Consider the following 22,519-nt stretch of genomic DNA (forward strand, 5'->3'; position numbering starts at 1 on the left):
GCTCAAGAGGTAGAAATAGTGACCTGCCACAGGGTTGGACAGAAAAAACAATAGAAGATGTGTAATACCTGACTTGATGTCAAGAGGGAGAGGAAAAAAAGAATGCTATGCCTGCAGGGAAAGTTCAAAGTTTGCAGCTCTCAGAGAAGAAATCATGTCACCTGACAAAAGAAGGCATAAATGGAGATGTCTGCCAGATGCTCAGCAGCGACAAAAGAAAATCTACAAGCGTAAAGTAAGTCTCTCTCATGAGCGAGCAGAGGAAATGGTCTAAGCAAGGCAAAAAGACACCTCGCCAACTTAAGTGTGACAAGATCGCATTATCTTCTTTGTTATTTATGGATTTACATTAGTCACCAAATAAGGATTTTCATCCCCCACTGTTTGTGACCCCCTGGCTTTAAAAGGAAACTTTTCAGGTAAGGGATTCTTTTCATAATGTTCTCAGACAATTATATTAAGAATCTAAACCTGTTAGTGGCAAAAACATGCAGTTTTAGTGGATGTAAATCTGCACAGTGTAACTGATCCAAAGTAATGAACATTGCAACCCATTTTGCTGCTGCTGGTTGAAGCACTCTTCACTCAATACTGGACTGATATCAAAAGTTGTTGTCCCCATTAATCACTTAGACCCAAAATGGTGGGAAAATAGGGTTCAGTTTGAAAAATGCTGAGGTGAGGCTATCACTCTTAAACCTCATGGGCACCTCGCCACTCACCAGGCCAGCCAACTAAACCAAGGCCTCTTCTTCAAATAAAACATTGTTTATTAGCTGTAAAAACTCTTGGCATATTACTGGACCTAATGGCAAAATAATATGCAAGCTAGTTACGGAATTGAGAAAAACAAAATGTCATAGTAAGTGTTCAGAAATATTACAATGGCACAGGTTTATGATATAATTAATAATGCAACATATGTGCCAACAACTACATTTTTGAAAGGTATAATTTTTTGATGACAAATTTTGTTTGAAAAAAAAAAGTTAACTAATTCACGTTGTTGGACTCGGGCTCCTGCTAGTACAAAGCCAATATGTGTCAGCCCCCAGTCCTGCATGTTCTTTAATGAGGCAATAGGAGAAGATGTCAGGCTTCAAGATATTTATTTAACAGCAGCAGAATAATCAGTGTTACAGAGCTCTGGGTCTAGACTATGCTTCCCTGACCACAACAAAGTATGTGTCAGTTCACGAAGTCTGAACTCCTGACTCTCCCTGACCCGGTCTTCTTATAGTACAGGAACCAAAAAGTCATGTATGGTGATGTGTCCTTTGTTGATTGGTCGAGGCGGGCCGTCTTGCCTTGTGGGGACGTGTTGCTCAGGTCAGTAACTTATTCCTGTTTTATGACTCGGAAGAAATAAGAAAGACAGGAGGTGAAACTAATGGTCGTACAATCAACCTTGTTATTATGCACAGCAGCATGCTGACCCCAACAGGATCGCTGACCTCAGCAGTATCGCTGACCTGTACAGACACAGCCTGTTGCATACGCCTGGGGATTAATAGTTGATTAATACGAGATTGTATATAAGGAATATAATATAGCATACATATATAGTATTCTTGTAAGCAAAGACTAGCATAGGATAGCACAACGTCCAAAATAAAAGTTGTACATGTAACTTGGGGAAAGTTTTCTGAAGTGCTTCAACAGTCCTTGCATCACAGAACAAAGCAATAAGTAGCACAACATCAAATGCAAAAACGCTGGTTCCTGTGTATTTACTTGGATCGAGTGGCCAATGAACCTACGCTTATTCATTTTTTGAAAGCGGCGCTTACGGCATGAGGACTGCCCAAAAACAGGTTATTTCACAAACTGATTATAATTATACTCATTTTCACAGAAATTATGTTTGTTCATCAGAACTGCATAAATGGCTGCATCAGTTAAAATATTTTTGGTGCAAGAATAATTTGAGGCTGTCTAACCATGTTTCAACGCTATTTATTCAAGAAATTGCACCCTTGAACGAAACAATCTGAAGATTCACAGGTCATTGGTTCTGATTAGTTCAGTTGTTAAAGTAGTATTTTACTTGGGGTGCTTCTTCTAATTTTTGTACAAGGTGGGTGAGTGAATGAGTAATTAATACATTGTTACATTTCTGTTTTTGCTATCCCACCTTACACCCCCATACACTATTCAACATTGTAAACCATTTATTCGGTGGCCCATTGTGTACAGTCCTGACAAGTTATAAAACTCACTTTTATCCAGCACAATGGCTCATACAATTTGTCTCTCCCTCACTCAGTCGCACTCCCACTGCTCTTTTTTTTTTTTACTTTCAGAAAGTTTAATGTTCCTCAGAGTTTGAGGCTGCTCTGTCATTGCTGTGCTTGTTATTGGTCTTCATCCATTTATTCTTCAAAAGAAACTCTGAAATTTTTTTTCCCAAACATTGAGGGTAATGAGGAAAATCAGAGACACACATGAAAGGAACAATTGAGGAACGGTAAAAGAGGTGAAAACCATCACTGCAAATGTGTGATTTTCTGGAAGGGTGAATGCCTTCCGCCAAAAATAAGGGCAGTAATAAAAGAACCCAAAATGTTGTGCCTTAATACAGCAGTGTGTTTTCAATCCACCCTCCACCGCATGCCTTCTTTCAACATCGATTTCAGTGCTGCTGAAGGATGGTGATGTCGATCCTTCTGTCTCTCCAGCACATTGGTCCAACACAATAACTCAGCATGTACTGACGATTAGTCATGGTTCCTTAGGTAACTCTGAGTTCTCTGAAACTTGAGTGTTACCTATAGGCAGAGTGAGGGTTAATGCAGAATCTTTGAAGCCGCAACAGTGACCTGCTTCTGGATATCTTTTAATTGAATAAAAATTGGATAGATTGAGATAAAATTTTGTACAGACATTCAACGTCTCTAGAGGATGAAGCCTAATGACTTTGATAATTGTTTATATTTTCATTTTGCACTGCCATTAAGTCAACATTTAAATTTGTTAAACACTTTAATTCAAGGAAGGGCATTTCAAGAACAAATTTAATTTTATATTTACTGGGAACTATTCAACTATAATTCAAAGAGAATTACTCACACATTAAAACCAAAATAGTCTTTGCAATTCATGAGAGAAGTTCACACTTTTTGAGTTAAAGTCTATTGGAGCCAGAGGTTTTTTTTTTAGCCAGCCCCTAGAGGCCCTCCGGGGTATTGCACCTTAAAGCACTTTTAAATTCACTTCTCTTTTCAGATTCAAAGACTACGTCCATTTTTAAACACAGCCAATGGTTGTCGTAATTGGCCATCAGTAGGAATGCTTAGCAGACCAGGTTAACATGAACTGGGAATGAATTCCACTTAGCTGGGGGTTTTCCAAAGAGAGCTTACTCAGACTCTACACTCTTGGTCCGGAAAACATTTCCAAAGCAAAAATCTGGGAAGAAAGCATGCTTGCTGTTGTCAATGGTTCCAGGTTTCCACCCAAAGATGTCTTACAAATTATTGTACACAGATCTGACACTGCTCAGGATTGTTATAAACATGGCTTCATATAATACTACGGAAAAATGGACCCTCGGGGCTCTAACTGGTTTGTAGTCAGACAATCTGTACTACATGCCCAGATTTAAATAATACATTGCCTCTAAAAATAACACTCATCCAAACAGATGACACCGTGCTCACAGCAAAAATGAGCAGTAAATGTGTCTAAATGAGCAGTGTAGTACGCGTGAATGTGTGTTAACACCGTCGCGCACACCCTCTTGAGGTCAGCGGATACACAAGGCTATACCACACAGACACACGAACGCACACACGCACATCTACACACAGAGTGGACAATTAGTGTTCTGGTGCAATATGTTGCAAAAAGTGGAATTTGCTGCAGGTCACAGTGTGGGAGTGTGGGAGACTTTCAGAGCAGGCTCGGCGACCTCCGTCTGGAACCATTACAACGAGCATGTGCAGGAGGGGCAGCAGGGCACTGCACTTTCTTTTCTTCTCAGCACATCAAAGAAAGCATGAAACAGAACCTGTACCTAGAACCAGTAATTTTCTGCATTATTATTTAACTGTGGATTGTGAGAACGTGGGAAGTCATTAGAAGCTACAATAATGCATCTTGGTGAAAATGCTTTTCATCTTGCTTTCCCCATTCAGGGACCACTGAATCAAGTAATCCCAGTGATGTTGTGTGTCAGAAATCCTTGAGATTTCCACAACTCCCCGGGGAAGTGATGCTGCCCTTATCAAATGGAGCAATACAGCAAGGTCCCCTTACACATTGTTAAAACACTGACAGAATACTGATAGAAATCTCTGACTGGATGGCAGTCACTCTTCTAAGCCACGAATATGAGTTCTAAAGGTCAGGCGCAGAATATGACTATGAAATTATCAATCATCTAAATGCTGTGCGGTGTCCATGGGGAGTATATATTATAAACGAAGGGGAGAGCTCATAATATGTGAAGAAAAGATAAAGAGATTGAAAGATGGGTAAACTGTTTGGATAGCAGCATTTGTGATACGAAATCAAAATTTCTCTCAGATTACCCAAATTGAATACTGGAACAAAAAAATGCTTCGTTTTGAAAACATTGCCAGCCATTCATCAGACATCAATATCAACAGTTGTTTTTAATCTTGAATCCACGATGAGGAACTTTATAAAAACATTTGCCGAATTATCAGCTTTTGCTTAGCCTGCGCTCACTATCAGATATGCACAAAGATGTAGCCCTCGGTTAGAAGAGTTAAACCAATTTCCCAGTTTATTCTTATGATCTGCGCTAATTGGATATAGTTATTTGAAGCTATCTGTCTCAAAGCTGCGGAGAAACGATTCCATTTTCTTTGAAGACTTAATTTATGCATTACAAAATTCAGTGTTGTGACATAATGTCTTACAGGAATAATATTGCTTGTCTCTAATGAATGTGGAAACAAAGTATTTATCAGAGTAATAAAATCAAATTTGCTCAAATTGCCCATTATTTCTGTAATATTTTATTTTATCTCTCAATCCCAGATGCCAGTATGACAAGCTTTCTGGTGAAGTTCTGGCAACAATCACTAACAAGCACAGAGGACAAAACAAGGCCAAATAATGTCAAATGTTTCAGTCATATCTTACATATAGGCAAGTGCATAATGCTATAATGGGGTATAATGCACAGACTTTCTTCTATTTAGTGGCTTGCATAAACAAACCAAATGAGAGGAAAATAAGATGTATTGTCTGCTGAGTATTCATTGACCATGTCCAGTATATACTGAAAATCTTTGACAATTGTGTGTACAATATGTTTAATGTGTTTGGTGCCTTTAAGAATCTATTTTGTGTGTGTGTTTTATATTGTCCTCCTACATAACAGCATAAGCCATTTCAGCAAAAACCACAAAACAACATTTTACGTTAAAGTGAAGAAGCCCTCCAATGGCCACAGTAATTATGATGGTAGCAAAGGAGGACACAGAGGGAGGAGGTAAAAAAAAATTGTACTCCCACAAGGAGGACTGCTGTTAAATATATGTATGTTTAAACTTAAGGCGTTTATTCAAGAGTGTCAATTCATCTTTTAGTCTTTTTTGTGTTTGTGTGATCCCTTGGTATCGTTCTTCCTGGATGATTTAGATCAGGAGTGTCAAACATACGGCCCGTGAGCCAGATCCAGCCTGCCAGGGGGTCCAGCTCGGCCCGCCGGATGACTTTGCTAAGTGTGAAAATTACAGAAAGACATACATTGCATTTCTATGAGAATATGGAGGTTTAGGAGTACAAATGTTTTGGAATTTGTTTTTATTATTATTATTTTTTTAAATCGATCCAGTAATTGCTTCAAAAACAGCATAAATGCGATGTCTGCTCTGGAGGCAGAAGCGCTCATTGCCACAGGCAGCAGCGCTCGCTGTCACGTCAAACGTGTCACAAAACGAGGGAATCTGCAGAGGAGAGCCCAAGCAGATAAACAGTGGGCTGATGTCTGAGTTTTCGGTCTTTATGTTTCTAGTTTATTGTAGAAAGACCTTAAAATAGGGTTTATCATCCAAAAACCTTCACCAATGATTTAAACAGAGAAATATTGTCGTTATTATGCTATGATTTTACTGGTCTGGCCCAGTTGAGATCAAAGTGTGCAGTATGTGGCCCCTTAACTAAAATGTGTTTGACACCCCTGATTTAGATCATCACCAATGTAATCAGAAACTAAGTGAGTCATTGCTCTGAATTTTGTTGGTTAGTCTTAACAAAAATAATAAATAATGATATGTGCTGCAAAGATCCATGTCCGTTGCACATATCTGCTTTGCACCAGATATTTTCTAACCACAAAGCTTCAGCTCTACACGTACAGTGTGACTCATTCTGTCTGTGTGGCTTCCTGTGAAGATAGGTCATCCGGTTCTCTGTCTCACAGTCTCTGCCGTACTCTTTAGCCTCAGTCGACAGGGTGCTGTTTCTGTCTTTGCTGAATCCCTCAATGGATTTGGCCTGATTGATCGTAATGAGTTTGGGGAACTCAAACATGGCTGGAAATGTACTGGGAACGGCCTTCTCTCTTCTGCTCCTTGCCTCTATTATTCAAGGTAAACCTGGACGTCCATATGTGCATGTGCGGTTGCTCATGTAATATACCAGTAGAAATGGGATATTCAGCACGGATTTGAAATGTGTATTGGCTTCTGGTGTGACAAGCTGCCTCAGTATAATGCAATGATTTTATCTGCCTACATCCTAGCGGACTGCAGCCTTTATTAACAGCTTCAAAGTATAAGTGATTTTGTCTCCCCCACTTTTCTTGCTTCTAACACTATCTGATGTGCCTGACAGGGCTCCAGAATGTTGACTTCGACCATTATAAAACGATGGAAGCTGCAGTAGGACAGAACATTACCCTACCTTGCATTGTCAAAAATGGTACTGATTTCAAGATTGTCAGTATTGAATGGAGTAGGAAAGAAAATGAACGCACAAAGCTGGCTCTATACAGCCCAGGTCATGGAGTCCATCTATTTCAGCTTAATGTCACCATCAAGATTGAATACAATGATGCAAAAAAGTTGATGGGTTCCTATCTGCACCTTCCTGAGGTGACAAAATGGAACAGCGGCATCTATACTTGTGACGTTACAGCTTTTCCTGATGGCACCATCAGGATTGAAACAGAGCTAACAGTAAAAGGTAAGCACGAAGCAAGTACATACAAACCCTGCCTACATGCATACATCTACCAGACCACACAGGATTTATCATTTGGACAGAAATGTACAACATCTTTCTATCTTATTGTCCATTGCACATATTTCATGTTACTCCTGATTGCATCACAGTGCTCCTCCTCAAGCTAACCTCAGTAGTTATTTACTTCGGAGCAAATGCACCTAATAATTGCAGGAACACATCTCGGAGCTTTGTTTGCCACAAGACACTTATTTTCAATCTACTGTTTGGCCCTTGTGTCGTTGTTTTTTTGTTTCATCAGCCATGTAGTTGTCACATTACACACGCTCAATAAACCCTTCTTTTTAGCTCCAAATGAACTGAAGGGGAGTTATGATCATAATAGAGGCAGGAGACAAATTACAGAAAGGTGGTGTTCATGTGTATGACATCTGAAGTGGCAGCAGTTTTCTATTTGTTGTGTTGTTAAGAATTCAAATGAATCTCACTTTTCCTCCACAGATGACATTCAAATAATGTGTGATGTCAAAAGTCCGGTCGAGGTTCATAATGGAGAAAATGTGACCATTCGCTGCAAAGCATTCTCTAATCCTCAGTACAGGTGGACCAAGGTAAAAGAAACTAGAAAAAGAGCAGCCCATTCCTGCCATTCCAGTGAATTTCACTTCAATGAACATCAAGACGATCTCTGACATATAAAAAACATAACAAAACAAAAAAATATTTTCAATATGGTTTTGATTTGCTAAATAATCTCGTTTTTCCCTAGAACAAGACGCTGGTGTCAGACAATGGATCTCTGGAGCTCTGGTGGGTGACTGATGCTGATGCAGGGGTTTACACACTGACTGTCAGCACAGGAAACAAAAGTCTGCACCAAGAGTTTACCATCATGGTGCTAACAGCAACCACAAGCTTAAGGACAGGTGAGGCTCCCCATTTCTTTGCTGCCATCTGCCTCTTTTATGTCGTACGCAATTCCATTATTTCCGCAGGGCTGGATTAACAATCTAGTAGAGGGCTCGAGAGACTGAATGATTTAATAAATTGCACTGGACTAGAAATCTGATACTTGAACTTTTGTTATTATACTGTAGCTCACTAAATTTAAATTTTTAATTAGCTGAAAGGAAGGAGAGAGATTCAAAGGATTTTGGAGCAGACAGCCACGTTATGAGAACGTACCAATAACTATGAATAAATTGAGAAATACTCTACTTTTTTTTTTTTTTAAGTGAAACTGTATTTCATGCAAATCTGTTGCTACATGGGATTAAAGTGAATGCTGAACTAAACTCAGCTAAAACAGCATTCTCCGTTTTAAAATGTAAAACAAACAAACTGCATGTCGTCTCCCACCACTGGTTACTATATTGTTTGTGTGGGTTGCACTCAGACAGTTAAATAATCCCCTGGTCGTCTACGTTCTCATCCTGTACACGTTTCTCATGAGAATTCGAATACGAGACAAAAACACAAACAGAAGCCACAAAGACATCAGAAGTCACTTCCTGTTCTTCCTTTCCATCTGCCTTCAAACCACAGGAGCAAACACGCTCAGCAGAGTCGCAACAGCAGCTCCGAATCATGGCATGGGGTGAGAGCACAATCTGTTGGACGGATTGGAGTAGTGCATCAAATGAAGTTTTGAAAAATACTGGCAGAGGCCACTTGAAACAGCTACAGTGCTGGAGCAGACCACACTGCTTCACAGCACTGGACTGCATTTAATATGCTTGTAAATTAGCAAAATGTTGCATAATTCCAGTCCCTCGTGTTTCATTGGACATGTTAGCTCTTTAGATGTGTGTATTGAGGTACGCATTGTAGAAAATTTGTTACATACAATGAATAAACTGTCCTAATTAACTAATTAAGTCTATATACACCATACTATTGAATTTGCAATTCATGCTTACACCTTCGCCTCAGGCAATCTGCGCCCACGGCTTTACAGTCCAGGCCCTTGAATGATTTTACTTATATTGATTATGTATGTGCTCATAAATGCCAACTTGGCCCATGTTTTAATGATGTATCACTGTGCACTGGGTATTTTAACGGTTTCTGGTACCTCATTTATGACTCCTGCTCTATTTTTAGGTCCAATGTGAAGTTCATTAAAAGAATTGTTAGACATTTTGGGGAAATGCCTAAAAAAAAATTATTGTTTAAAGAATTTTTTTTTTAGGCATTTCAAAGCATGTAAAAGAATTACAAGTGTTTTACGGGGTTTGTGTCCCCGACTATATCTTAGAGGGAGTAGTTGCCAGGCAACCAGCACTGTCTCAAAGAAATTATTGTTCCCAGCAAAAATAATTCTTCCACTACATGACTCCTTGTAGAACCACAACTTGTCAGTTTAATATATCTGTTTGTGTTGGGATTTAACAAACAACATGTTATACTGTACAGATATGAGTGACATTGACTTCAAAATGTATCTCTTGGCAAGAAAGTGATCCAGCACATTTCCCAGCACATCAAACTAATAGGGGTTTCATTTCAATATTGTATTGATACATGTATAAATAAATAAGTTAACTTGTCAGGTGTATGCAACATTTATGACAGGTTTTTATGACAGTGTTGGTCAGTCTTTCTTCTTGACTATCCCATTTTAGTGCAGTAAAAATGATCAAGGTGAGATGAATGGACTTTATTTTATTACCTAAAATTATGCTGACAAAGTTTTGCTTTGCGGACATAATATGGAGTTAAAATAAGGTATAAGGTCAGCATATTGCAAAAAGTTTAAAATCGCAATAAAAATCAGAACGGGACTCAAGTAATGTGATATTTTCATATTATGAGGCATGTGGTTATTCCACCCCTGCAAACTATGCAAGAAACTTGAATATCGCCAGCGTGTACAGATCAATATGTGATACACTGTTAATCTGAAACGTACACAGATTTCCAGGTCACGTTTCATTTCTAGAAAGGGAGTGTTCTGGAGCTCAAAATTTAAAAAAAAAAATGTTATACTGCAGTGACAAGATCAAAATATTACAGCACACCGTTGCCGGCTACATGTTTATCATTCCTTGTTTTGTTACAGTGTCACCACAGGGTTTGACCGAGTCAGCAGACATCAGCCATACCACATCTCTGACCTCTTCTATAAATTCCACACATATCAGTGTTACATCATCCCCTGCCACACACTCTGACACCAATCACTCAATCAACTCTACGACTTCAAGTCATGCCCGTACAGTGTTCAGATCAACACAGGAAGTGGCCAGTGATGAGAGAAGGAATGAGTCCAACACAGTATACCCAGAGGATATTTTCTCCACAAGGCTGAAAGAGTCCAGCACCGTAGGAAACATGTCGGAAAACACTGAGAATTCTGATGCAACTCCAACTGTGAGCACGGGAAGGACAGCGGTAGTCACAGAGGACAAAGGTAATACCTGATAGTTGTATTGTTTCCTTTTCATCCATGACTGCCAACTGTCAAAAATGTTATATTGTGTATCATGAGTCAGTCTCTAGCTGAGACGCTGTATCTACTTTGTTTTGTTTGCCTGAAATTGTCTTGTTAGTGATGCTATTAGACGGTTTAGAGCCTACAGACTGCCAACAGTGTGGGTACCTGTGTTTGTAGTTGTCAAACCAAGGCCACATGGCTAAGAGCTAAACAATAAAAACTGTTTTTAAAGCAGCAGATAACTATGCAACAGCAGAGCTAAATGCTCAACAGGCAAAAACCTGAAAGCCACAAGTGAATGTTAGCTACGGTTTCTGTATCTTCACCATTTGCATCTTCATCCCATGTGGAGCCTTTACAGATTCCGGTATTCTCAGCCCAAGGCTAGGTGCCTTTTTGGAGGTGCAAAACTCATTTAAAAAGGAACTTCTGGGCTTGGTGCACAACAAACTGAGGGGCAAGATTCCAAGACACACTTTTCTGCCTCAAGGATTTACATTTATTATCAATATTTGTTGGACCCTGCTTGGTCACACCAGAGCAAGTAGATCAATATGTTAGGAACATATCTATAACTGTTGCTGCCCTCCAAAGAAAATCACCACTTTTATCCGTTTCTTAGATACCGAACGGAGTCATTGGTTAATCGTGGTGTTAATAGTTCCAATGCTGGTATTGATTGCTGTGGTCGGCCTTCTCTTCAGAAGACATATCCTAAAGAAAAGGTAAAACTCATTATCTATAGATTCAACTAGGCTCCACACCTGTTTACACTTCATATTTGTGCTCTAACTCTGCCTCCGTAGAATGGATCTCCCACCTCCGTTCAAACCTCCTCCACCTCCAGTCAAGTACACAGCTGCAAGACACAACGAGACTTTCCCCATTTCGAGGTGTAACTCAGTGACAAAACATGAAGATATGACATAAATGTTCATTATGATATGATAGTGCAGTAATTGCTTTTATCCAAAGCGACTTACAATAAGTGCATTTCAACCACGAGGGTACAAAACCCAGAACAACAAGAATTAAGAAAATACAATTTCTTCAAGAAAGCCAAACCACAAAGTGCTATCAGTAAGTGTCATTTTAAGTGCTACGAAAGTTCTACTGCTCAAGGTAAAGTCAGAAGAGGTGTGTTTTTAGTTTGCGGCGGAAGATGTACAGAGTTTCTGCTGTCCTGATGTTGTTGTGGAGCTTATTCCACCATTTAGGAGCCAGGGCAGCAAACAGTCGTGATTTTGTAGAGTGTTTAGCTCGCAGTGAGGGAGCAACAAGCCGATTGGTAGAAGCAGAGCGGAGTGAACGGGCTGGGATGTAAGGTTTGACCATGTCCTGGATGTACACTGGACCCGATCTGTTCACAGCACGGTACGCAAGTACCAATGGTTTGAAACGGATGCGGGCGGCTACTGGTAACCAGTTACAAAATGTATTTACTTTCTTTTGTGGCCAGTTTTAAACTGCAATTCCAACCCAGTCACAGAAAATTGTGCAAATGTGAGCTGTGTATATAACTAGAGAGAAGTTTAAAGTTAGTGTCAATAAAATGTTTTTATGGGTTGCTTTTACTCTGATGGAGACTACAGATTTTCTGATGTTTTGTAATAAATGTATTAAAATTTAGCATGTTTTTAACTGTTGAAAATAATAATTAAAAAAACTGGATTAATTTGACTGAATTGATTATGAACTACAACACAGTAGGTGCTTGTGTTATTTACTTTTTCCACGTGACATTTTTGCAATATTATGTATGCAGCAGCAAACAAGCATTCTCTCTGCTTAGAAGAAAGCACGCTATGGATTATTTACTGCACTTTCATTTCCCTTAAAGATCTTCTACTTCTGCTGTAATAATGTTATTGTGGTTTTCATCTTTTAAACTTATGATTTTGGTTTTTTTGGCCCAGAAGCCCAAAGACTTCCTCTAATGTACTTCTTTAGTGGTCATGTTGCATCTCAACAAACAGCTCAATATCAAAGACCACTGTTGTCCCCAGCTACCACAGAGTGACACCCCGAGCGGGGGCTAAAACCGCCAACCACATGGGCTAAATGGCAAACACTCACTAACCACTTGATGCTATTAAACACACAAAAAAGAAATGGCTTTTGGAAAAGTTACAGATATAAAGTTTCATATTTTGGAGAATTTAATGCTTTTTAATTTATTAAATTAATTTATTATTATTATTAATGTAATTTATTAAATTTATTTGATTTGATTGATCACCTGCAAGCCTTCTGAAATGTACTTCAAAATTTTGCAGAATATATCAAGTGGACCCTGCTTAAATTAGTTACTCCCAAACATTTATATTCTGTCTCTCTCTCTCTCTCTCTCTCTCTCTCTCACACACACACACACACACACACACACACACACACACACACACACACACACACACACACTCGTATTTAGCTGTACTGAGAAACCTAACACACTGCAGTTTGTTTTCTGATTTTCCGACCACACTAGCAAAACCACAATGTGTACTGTCTGTATGCAAGATATAAATTCTAGACATACATAACTCTGAAGCCTCTTGTGCAGAGACAATATAATGTATAAAGCTCTGTTGTACTGTACTCAAACCAACTTCAGGTGTGTGCTTGTTTTTTCATGGGGCTGTGGTGACTCACTCGCCATTGGGGGTCGGAAATTTTAAGTATGTATTTTAGGGTTTGGTCTAATACTTTTAGTTTTAGGTTTTAAAGGTTGTGTTCAGAATCTGGTTCTTTAAATTAAATAATTTGGGTTGTTTGTAGCCGTCCTAAAAATGTTAATTTACAATGTTTGAATTAAAACTGAATTTACAAACATTTATAAATAAGTGACATGTTTATATGATAATACTGTGATCTATGTGGAATCATATTGTCTGTGGCATACAATACTCATTCTGCGTGCCTCAGAATGAGGTTACATTGCTTCCTGTTTGTAACTGAAGAGAGCTTTCAAAGCTCTTTGATAGCAGAGGTAACTAAGGCTGGTAAAAATAGACTACATTGTAGCACACCTCACTGATTACACACGGTCATGTCCCGTAGCCTCACAGCAACCGTGTCACACCGACGACCCGTTTTGTTCAAGACAGCTGGAATATGGAAAACAGAAAAGGTAGGACCTGAACAACTTTTGGAATTTTTAAGATTATATTTAGATTTTCAAACATCAATCTAATATTTCTACACTGTATATACGTGTGGAAATATTTTATGCAAGCCTCAGTATAATTCTTCAAAATGTTGCTTTCGCTACAAAACAATAAAAAGTCAATCTTTTTTAAAGCACGTGTCACAAATATGGCAGAATCATAGGTGAAAGTGACAACTGGAGGTATCTATCAGAACTTTCACGTATGTAGTCATACATTGCTCTGTCTGTTGTAGTATCTCACATTTAGGACACTTATAGACTGATTTATTTATTAATTACACCAAAATTAGAATACATTTATAGTGAAACTGTGATTTATGAGGAAAAAGGAATTTCTTGTGGGGGATTAGATGTTACTAAAAACAACCCGAGATGTTCCTTATGCAGTAAGACATGAGAGATGCACTTTTCTGTAACATATACTAATAATTTTAGAAAGCCCATAACATTTTTTTCAGTTTTTTCTTTAATTTCTCATCCTAAAAGTCAGGGGCTGGAATTTTTCAATATTGTTTGAGTAATTCATTGTATGTTTGTCACCAGCACAAAAGTGCTGATGTATTTTTAGTTTTCCGTTTTTATGTTTCTGTTTGTTATTGACATGTATGAAGAACAATTGTAACAAATGTTTAAAAAAAACATTTCACTTTCCATGTTTTGAGGTATTAATGGGCATTTTGCGTTTGTGTCATTTAGAATGTTTAACTGAAGTGATCGGTCTGCTGCTGTTATCTGTGGCCCTGCTGATCTCTTTGTGCCTCAATGTCATCTTTTGTGTCAGAAGAAGAGCCGCTTTGTGCAGAGGTATGGTAGAATACATAAGGTCAAATTTGTTTGGGATATATTTTTTCTGTTTTTCTTTCTTAATGCAGTCACTGTTAATTCTTACTCTCTCAGACAACAGGGCGTTCTAATAATTGCTAAATATTTTCTTCACAGACGCAGATGAATCCTGCTACCCAAATATTTCTGAAGAAGCAATGTATGTTGTTGGTATTTTATTTTTTTATTATGCTTAAACAATGTGTGCATGTCAGCTAAGTATAATTTAGTCCTGCACATATTAGTTTATTGTAAGTAATAAGAATTATTTCCATGTATTTTCTTCTCTACAAGTTACACCGTACTGTGGGAATTGATTGTGAAATTGTTCTTTCATATCTTATTGAAGACTGTCACAGAACGAAGGGCATTATTTTCATGACCTCAATCATGGAGAGCAGCAAGAAAATCCCCGCAATCATCATGAGCAACAGGAAAATCCAATCTATGGAAACATTAGTACAGACAGAGGTGAGCACAGGCCTACATCAGTAAATGTTTCTATAGTACCATGGTATGACTCAGTGGAGAGCAAAACATATTTGTATGAACTGTGCAGGGTTTGTTGATTGTATTTACCTTCTCCGTATTTAGTATGTTTTCACAAATGTCACATACGGCCATAAAACATTCAAAGCCTGTATTAACACAAGCTGAAAGTTCATGGATCAACTCTAAACAGGTCAAACTTTAGAGCATAAAAAAACAGCATTTTGCTAAACCTTTAAACCTTCCTTGCTTATAGTGTTTAGTCAGTAGAAGAATCTTTAAAAAGACAACTGTGTCTTACTCCAGGTTCTACGGAGGACTGTTATGAGATGATGACCATGCAACGCAGAAAAAATTGTTTGAAGGTAACTGCTGCTCGTAAGCCCATTACAATCTCTACATTGCAAGTCTGTGTCATTGGATGTACGTCATTTTCTATTTCCAAACTTTCTTCTTATTACATAATTCTGAAATAGTTTTTATTAGTTACTGTACGTTATGTTGTTGCGTACTTTGCTATGTTTGTGACTTATCAAACACTAGATAGCATGTGTAGGGACTTTGAATGTATTTTTCCATGAATGTAGTTCTTAAATAATTCTCACATTGTTTTCATACTCTATATAATGTTGTTGCGTACGGTGTAATATAAGTTATACATCAAACATCTAAAAGCATGTGAACGGACAGACAGCTTTATCTCAGAGCGAAAAAAGGATGCGTTGTGGTTCTGTGCACTGTGGTGCAAGGTTATTTCTCCTTGACGTTTTTGTTTTTACTGATTATACCTGATTTGCACCAAGATTTTTGCACCAGATGCATGCTCGGATGGACTGAATTATTTATTCTCTGTAAAGCTTTGCATCTACAAAACGAAACATGACATCTAATGATCACATTATGCACTTCAAGGTCAAATACAAAAACGAGTCGTTTATGATCATCATCTAAATCTATTGCTTGAATATATTTGGAAAATCCTAGTTATTCTCGTACACTTATTGTTCTCTTCACACTTAAACAAAATATATTCAAATGGCATAAATGTTGTTTAAAAACACACAGTTTAAACCCATGCTGGCATATTTGCTTTCAAAACGGAAGGCAGTTGACATCAGTGACACATTGTGGTCAATGAAACTGTGAACCAATGAGCACAAAATGTTCTAAAAATAAACTAGAAGAACTCAAATACATGAGAACACACTCAAGAGAAATGACCTCAGATACTGGTGCATAGTGCAGCAGCATTTGTTTTTTTTAAATATCATAAGAAATGCCAAAAAGCTATTTTATTAATTTATTTTGTCTGTGTGGTCTGAAACCAGCCTTTAGACCCTGACCTGAATTACGCCTCGTTGGATCTGAAGATTGCCGGGAAACGCAAGAAGAAGCATCGTCATCAGCAAGGCCAGACGCAGGGACGGAACCAGCATCAGGATCAGCTGCCGGTCCACCTCACGCCTCCCGTGAATACGTTCTTGGAGGTGGATGCTGACACGGACGCTAGCCTTCCTTCCAGAGACACCAGCACCATGGTGTCACACAGCAGCATCTACCTGAACAGTCAACAGATCGCCCAGGAGGCAGAGGAAATAGAAAGGGAGAAGTGTATAAACATGGAGAGGGAAAATGTGGGTTGGGATGGTATAAGAAGGCGCGAGGATGTGGGAAGTAGAGAATGGAGAGGAGATGTAGAGAGTGAGGAAAGAAAAGTTAAACAAGATGGTAGCAATGGGAATGTATGTACACAGCTGTCAGAGGCAGAGACTATTCAGAGCGGCACCGATCGTTTCCTTAGCAGCTTTAGCCGTGATAGTGACCAACAACATTAGGCAGGTATCGTGTCAAGACTATTTTCTTGTTTTAAAATTGAATTCTCAGCCAACCCTGAAAAAGCCAATAAAACTATAGTCCATAACTGCGTCTGCAAGTTGCCGTCAATATTCAACGAGCCTCGCAGAGTTGAGCAATTTCCTCTGATGCAGACAAACTACCTCTTGAACTCTCCACGTTGAGCAACAGAGGAACAAAACTTTACCTTTTCTGTGCAGAGGATGGAATAAATGTATAGTATGTGAGGGGAAAAGGAAACTCTGTGTGTGACATTTAGAGGTCAAGGGCCACGTGGAAATTTTCAAATTATTGTGAAAGACATGAAAAACATCAAATAATCACAGGACACCAAAACAACTTCCACTGTTTTGATGTCTCATAATCAGATGGCTCATAGAAAAAAAAAAAAAGAAAAAAAAATCTTACATCTATTTTCCATGTGGTGTAGGCATTAGCCACGAGCTGAGAGGCGATATTTTTCTTGCCTCAGCAGATGCAAATCTGCCTCTCAGCTATGTTAAGACTGAAGATTACATAAAAGGAAACAAAGTAAAAAGGGGAAAGCTTTAAGTGGGACATAAGTGAGGCAATTTTACTCTCCCTGTGGGCACATTGTTTTATATTCTAAATGTCACCCACTGAAGATTTTCCACTTTAAAGTTATGATAATGGTCATTACCTTTATTTTCTATTGCACTTATAAACTAATGCACCGTTTGCTTAAATGATTATTTCCCTTACTAGTAATCTTCACTCTGGCAGGATAATTTACTGCCCTGCTATCCACAGTGGAACTAAATGAGCTCTGAAGTGAACTCAGCTGGGGCTGTAGCACACTGACTGTTTGTTGACAGGTTTTCCATAGCTGATCGTGGCCTACTTTCCTTCTATGGATTAATTTCTGGCCTCTGGAGTTTTGGATGTCACTGTTGAACACCACTAGTAACTGTCACATCTGAGTATGAGAAGAAGAAAAAAAATACACATTTTCAAATTTCAAAATATTTAATGCTTCCATAAAGACCTTCAAAAAAAAGTCCCACTGAAATTGTAATAAGTATCTATTCTGCCACCATTGCCAAGAATCCTGCAATACATTTTACTGTGTGCTCTTTCACTTGGTCGCATGGAATATTTACTTGGCTGTTTTGGGTGACAATAAAAAGGGGGCATATTTTTTACCCAGGTAAATTAGAGCTAAAGCTTTTCCGTTTTGTTTTTTGTTTTTTTTATGGCAAATGAAAGATAAACCAAAAAAGCAAAAAGGCATATGTCAGGACAAAGAGTCGTAAAAAAAATTATATAAGGTAATAAAAAGAAAGATTGCCTCCATTCTGGCACAAAAGTACTTCTGTTGTCGTTGCTTAATTTAATCAAATTCAGTTGCTGGTGCTTTTGAATGACATGAGAAGAGCTGTGCTCAATGGAGTTAAACCCAAAAATGCACACTGCACTGAGGGATACTTGAACAAGGAAGTTATGAACCTTTTCTGTTTCCCACAAATAAGGAACACATGTTTAAGCCAAATTATAACATAATAACAATGTTCCTCAAAATGTACTCTGTTTATTTTAATCCATACTCTGGAGAAAAACAACTCCGTACCAAGTTTGATTTGTTGTACCTCTACTGCAAACATTTATGACATGTATTGCCACTTACCTGAGCAGGCTCCAGGAAGACCACGAGGCTGGCTCTGCAGCTGCCATGTGATTAACATAACTGCTTCATCTACTTCCACCTGTGCTTATTATTCCACCTCAGAAACAACTTCTCAGAAGGCAACTCGGAGACCCTATATGGGATGCCAGTGAGACTTAAATTAATAGTGCGTGACTTTTACACATAAATGCACGTCCGTTGCATTCAAGCTCTTGCCAAATGAGTTTACACAATGCTGATTAATTCTTAACAGCGCAAAATAAAACTCTTATGTTTCGCGCAGGACGCTGAGTTTCAAAATAGGTTGCCTGTTCCCGCGCTGGCCGAATTAATGCGGTGGAAATTCTGCGCGGGATGAGCATGCGCACTGAAGACTTACGACTTCGACTTCCGGTTAGGCTTTTAAATGAGGTTGGTGGCAATTCAAATTGTGTGAACTGAATCCAATTGGGACACTGAAACGATTCATTTAGCGGGGTTGTTACGATCAAAAGAGTTTATCTAGTATGTCTTAAGAAATTTTTTTTTTATATTGCATAATGATTTCATGTTTGACTTAAGGGGCACTTGAAAATAAGATTAATAAGATTAAGTTCCTTCTACTGTCTTGGTCCAGCTAAAAGTAACAGTCTATTTGAACGGGGGGGGGGGGTTATTGGAAATGTAAAAGTCTTTCAAAACCTTACCAAGTACTCTTATTTCTTCGTATAACTATATATAAAATGTATCGTCAGTAACTACACAATGCAACTTCAAAAAGTGACTGCAAACAAAAAACTGAACTTCCGCTTTCGTAAACCGGAAAAGGGAGCCGTTTTTTTTTTCACCAAGTGATACCTCTTCACGGGCTGAGACGATCTTTGTTACGAACATGGCAGCGTCCGTGTGAAAGTCATGCCTTTTTAATTCATCACCTGAACCGGTTCATTTTGAAAACAATTAGCGGAACCATCCAGCCCACATGTAAACCACAGCCTGCGGAATCGTGCCTTCAGTCACTTCAGATTGTCCAAAAATTGGAAAGACCGTAATTTAGTGTGTTCCTTTAGCTGACTAGCTCTCATGTTAGCATATTAGCTCACCAGTCGACAACTTCAGACGGAATTTGTGATGGATCCAGACCAGCAGATGAGAAATGTAAGTCTCATTAACAGCTACATGAGGGATATATATATATATATATATGTATGTAAAAGAGCGCAGCTTGACTTTGAACGGTTATGTGTCCCGCAGCTCCGGGATTTCCTTCTGGTTTACAACCGCATGACTGAAATCTGCTTCCAGCGATGCACCAGCAACTTCAACTACAGAAACCTCACGATGGACGAGGTACGGACACCGGAAAGCACAATTCATATTTAATGACGTGTCACAGCGTTGCACGTCACCACCACTGTCACGAAGGTGAAAACCACCTGTTGTCTAAGTGTGACATTGTATGTTGTACATTGGTATGTGACAGACTACAGCAAGGAAAGTGTGGGAAAAGATCAATTACTGCTGGTTTTACAAAGACTTCGAAAATGACCTTAACAGACTTGTTGGTACCCCCAGAAAAAATATAGATAGATAGATAGATAGATAGATAGATAGATAGATAGATAGATAGATAGATAGATAGATAGAACTTTATTAATCCCACTGTGGGGAAATGTCGTCACAGCAGTATGGAAACAAAAAAGAAAAAAAGGTGCATACAATAACAAATAATTACAAATACGTATACAATAATAAAAAGAAAAAAGATTGATAAAAACTTTCTTTTTTTTGAAAAAGTAAGACCAATGAATAAATAAACACAAACTTTAAATACAAAAGTAAATAACTACAACTTGGAATGAAAACAAAAGAAATGTGCCAGGTGCTCTGACATGCAGTGCTTCATTATTTTAGGCTGGTGTTGAACAGTCTTGACAGACCACCTGCGGTCGCCCTCTTTCCTACACCGGTGGTGCAGCAGTCTGCCACTGAAGGAGCTGCTGAAAGCTCCTACGGTCTCATGGAGAGTGAGAGGTGTTGTCCATGATTGATGTCAGCTTGGCCAACAACGTCCTCCTCTCACCCACCTCCTCTATGGAGTCCAGAGGACTGTCCAGGACAGACTCGGTCAGTCGTCTCCTGTCCGTCTCTGTGCCTGCACGGCTCCAGCAGACCGCTGCACAGAAGATGGCCGACGCCACCACGGTGTCGTAGAATGTCCTCAGCAGAGTCCTTCCGACCCCGAAGGACCTCGGTCTTCTCAGGAGATGGAGTCGAGTCTGGCCCTTCTTCAGTCTTGTAATCAGTCATTTAGCTTGTGTAAATAGAGAAAAGTGATCACTCTGCGCCATGGTCAGCGTGGTGAAGACGATGATAAGAAACGGAAGAGGAAACAAAGCAAAAAGTTGTCTGAGAAGATCAGAAAGAAAATTATGGACAATCATGTTAATGGTGAAGACTGTAAGATCATCTCCAAGCAGCTTCATGTTCCTTTGACGACAGTTGTAAATATTATTAATCGTTATTTACTCACTACCTCCGATTGTGTGTGTGTGTGTGTGTGTGTGTGTGTGTGTGTGTGTGTGTGTGTGTGTGTGTGTGTGTGTGTGTGTGTGTGTGTGTGTGTGTTCATTCGTTCAGGAGCGCTGTGTGGACAGCTGTGCCGGGAAGCTCATTCGCTCAAACCATCGCCTGATGGGCACCTATGTGCAGCTGATGCCGCGGATGGTGCAGCGCCGAATGGAGGAGATGGAAAGCAAGGCTGCGGAGTATGCCAAGGCAGCAGAGGCAGCAGCAACATCTGGAGCTGTTGGGGCCGCAACCACAGAGGCTTCACCAGCATTTCAATCTCCACCCCAACAAGTAGCTTCACTCTTCACTCCCTCAGCAGCTGATGTTGGCGCAGAGGTTCATGGCTCAGTCTTAAAGCCTGCGGGATTAGATTTTTCAGCTGAGCTGGATGCTGCTGCACCCAAATCCACAACAGTCACAAAAGTCGCATTATCAGCTGCCCCACCACTCACACCTACGACGGAAACCGTAAATCCCTCGATGCTTAATGAAGCTGGCAATGGACCTTTATATACAGCAGGAATTTCTCAGCCGCCACTGGCTGGTGCCCGAATTGATTCTGCGAGTGCGGCGCCTTTGTTTGTGCCGTCTAAACCAGCGTCTTTACCGGTGGATGTACCAGTGTTAGCAGTAGCACCTACAGTGTCTAAATTGGAGACGCTGTCAGGCCAGGAGAGAAACTCGGAGGTTCCCCCGCCAACAGGCCAGTAGTGATGGCCAGTCTGCTTCAGAGCAAGTGGTGAAACTGTGACATGGTCCCAACTCCCACCACAAACAGCTGAGACCAGATAAATAGCCTGTCATTGACCGACCTCATTGGGAATTGATCAATGGATTGGCATATATTATTACATTATGTCAATTTCTTAACAGCTGCTATCAACAGTGTGATATTGTGTCATAACACACCAACTGCAGTCTCTTTAATGTTGCCATTTACTATTGTTTTCATGTTGTAAATTAAAAATCTTTTCAGGTGTCTTCCTGCAAAAACAAATGAAAAGAAAAAAACACATTTGGCTATGTTAACTTGTGACTTGTCACTTTAAGTCTGTCTTTTTTTTTTCTACCCTCATGTAAACAAATTTAAAAACCTTCATTATTGCTGAAAAAAAATCATGAGTAACAATTTTGGTCTGTGATCTAGCAGGAATATAATCTGAACCACTATGGTGAGAGAAGTCAAGAATGTCTCATGTTAGAAAATAGCAGTAATTTCTGACACAGTATTGAAAATATGTCAAATAAAAACTATCAGAAAACTCGAAAGTGTAAAATGATTTATTGTTTGGTGATGAGAGGCAGAAACAGGATGTTGTTTGTGAGGTTGAAAAGTGATTTTAGTAACTGCAGTATTATTGTCAGTCAGAGCTCTGCAGGGTTCACTCAGCAGTCT

At 39.2% G+C, this 22,519-nt stretch overlaps 4 protein-coding genes across 4 annotated transcripts in view; all 4 read left to right on the forward strand.

Moving 5' to 3' along the window:
- mtnr1bb (melatonin receptor 1Bb) overlaps nucleotides 1-22,519 on the forward strand; it is a 137,640-nt gene that overhangs the window by 74,447 nt on the left and 40,674 nt on the right. The gene's annotated exons all lie outside the window — the stretch shown is intronic.
- Nucleotides 6,417-12,278, forward strand: LOC138634322 (T-cell surface protein tactile). Its single transcript, XM_069721148.1, has 7 exons — nucleotides 6,417-6,566; nucleotides 6,811-7,161; nucleotides 7,663-7,772; nucleotides 7,931-8,087; nucleotides 10,223-10,573; nucleotides 11,220-11,322; nucleotides 11,404-12,278. Exons 1-7 carry the CDS (start codon nucleotides 6,485-6,487, stop codon nucleotides 11,525-11,527), a joined length of 1,278 nt encoding a protein of 425 aa, XP_069577249.1. The 5' UTR covers nucleotides 6,417-6,484; the 3' UTR covers nucleotides 11,528-12,278.
- LOC138634509 (uncharacterized) lies at nucleotides 13,621-18,211 on the forward strand. The gene is made up of 6 exons (XM_069721492.1): nucleotides 13,621-13,724; nucleotides 14,460-14,567; nucleotides 14,703-14,745; nucleotides 14,935-15,056; nucleotides 15,381-15,439; nucleotides 16,403-18,211. The coding sequence occupies exons 1-6, from the start codon at nucleotides 13,709-13,711 to the stop codon at nucleotides 16,907-16,909; spliced, it is 855 nt and encodes a 284-aa protein (XP_069577593.1). The 5' UTR covers nucleotides 13,621-13,708; the 3' UTR covers nucleotides 16,910-18,211.
- On the forward strand, nucleotides 19,419-22,385 carry timm10b (translocase of inner mitochondrial membrane 10 homolog B (yeast)). The gene is made up of 3 exons (XM_069722609.1): nucleotides 19,419-19,710; nucleotides 19,807-19,902; nucleotides 21,193-22,385. Exons 1-3 carry the CDS (start codon nucleotides 19,684-19,686, stop codon nucleotides 21,832-21,834), a joined length of 765 nt encoding a protein of 254 aa, XP_069578710.1. The 5' UTR covers nucleotides 19,419-19,683; the 3' UTR covers nucleotides 21,835-22,385.

Source organism: Brachyistius frenatus, unplaced genomic scaffold (genome assembly GCF_029030835.1).
Source record: "Brachyistius frenatus isolate BFR_SWC_R1_liver_20210118 unplaced genomic scaffold, ASM2903083v1 Contig_5, whole genome shotgun sequence".
Lineage (NCBI taxonomy): Eukaryota > Metazoa > Chordata > Actinopteri > Embiotocidae > Brachyistius > Brachyistius frenatus.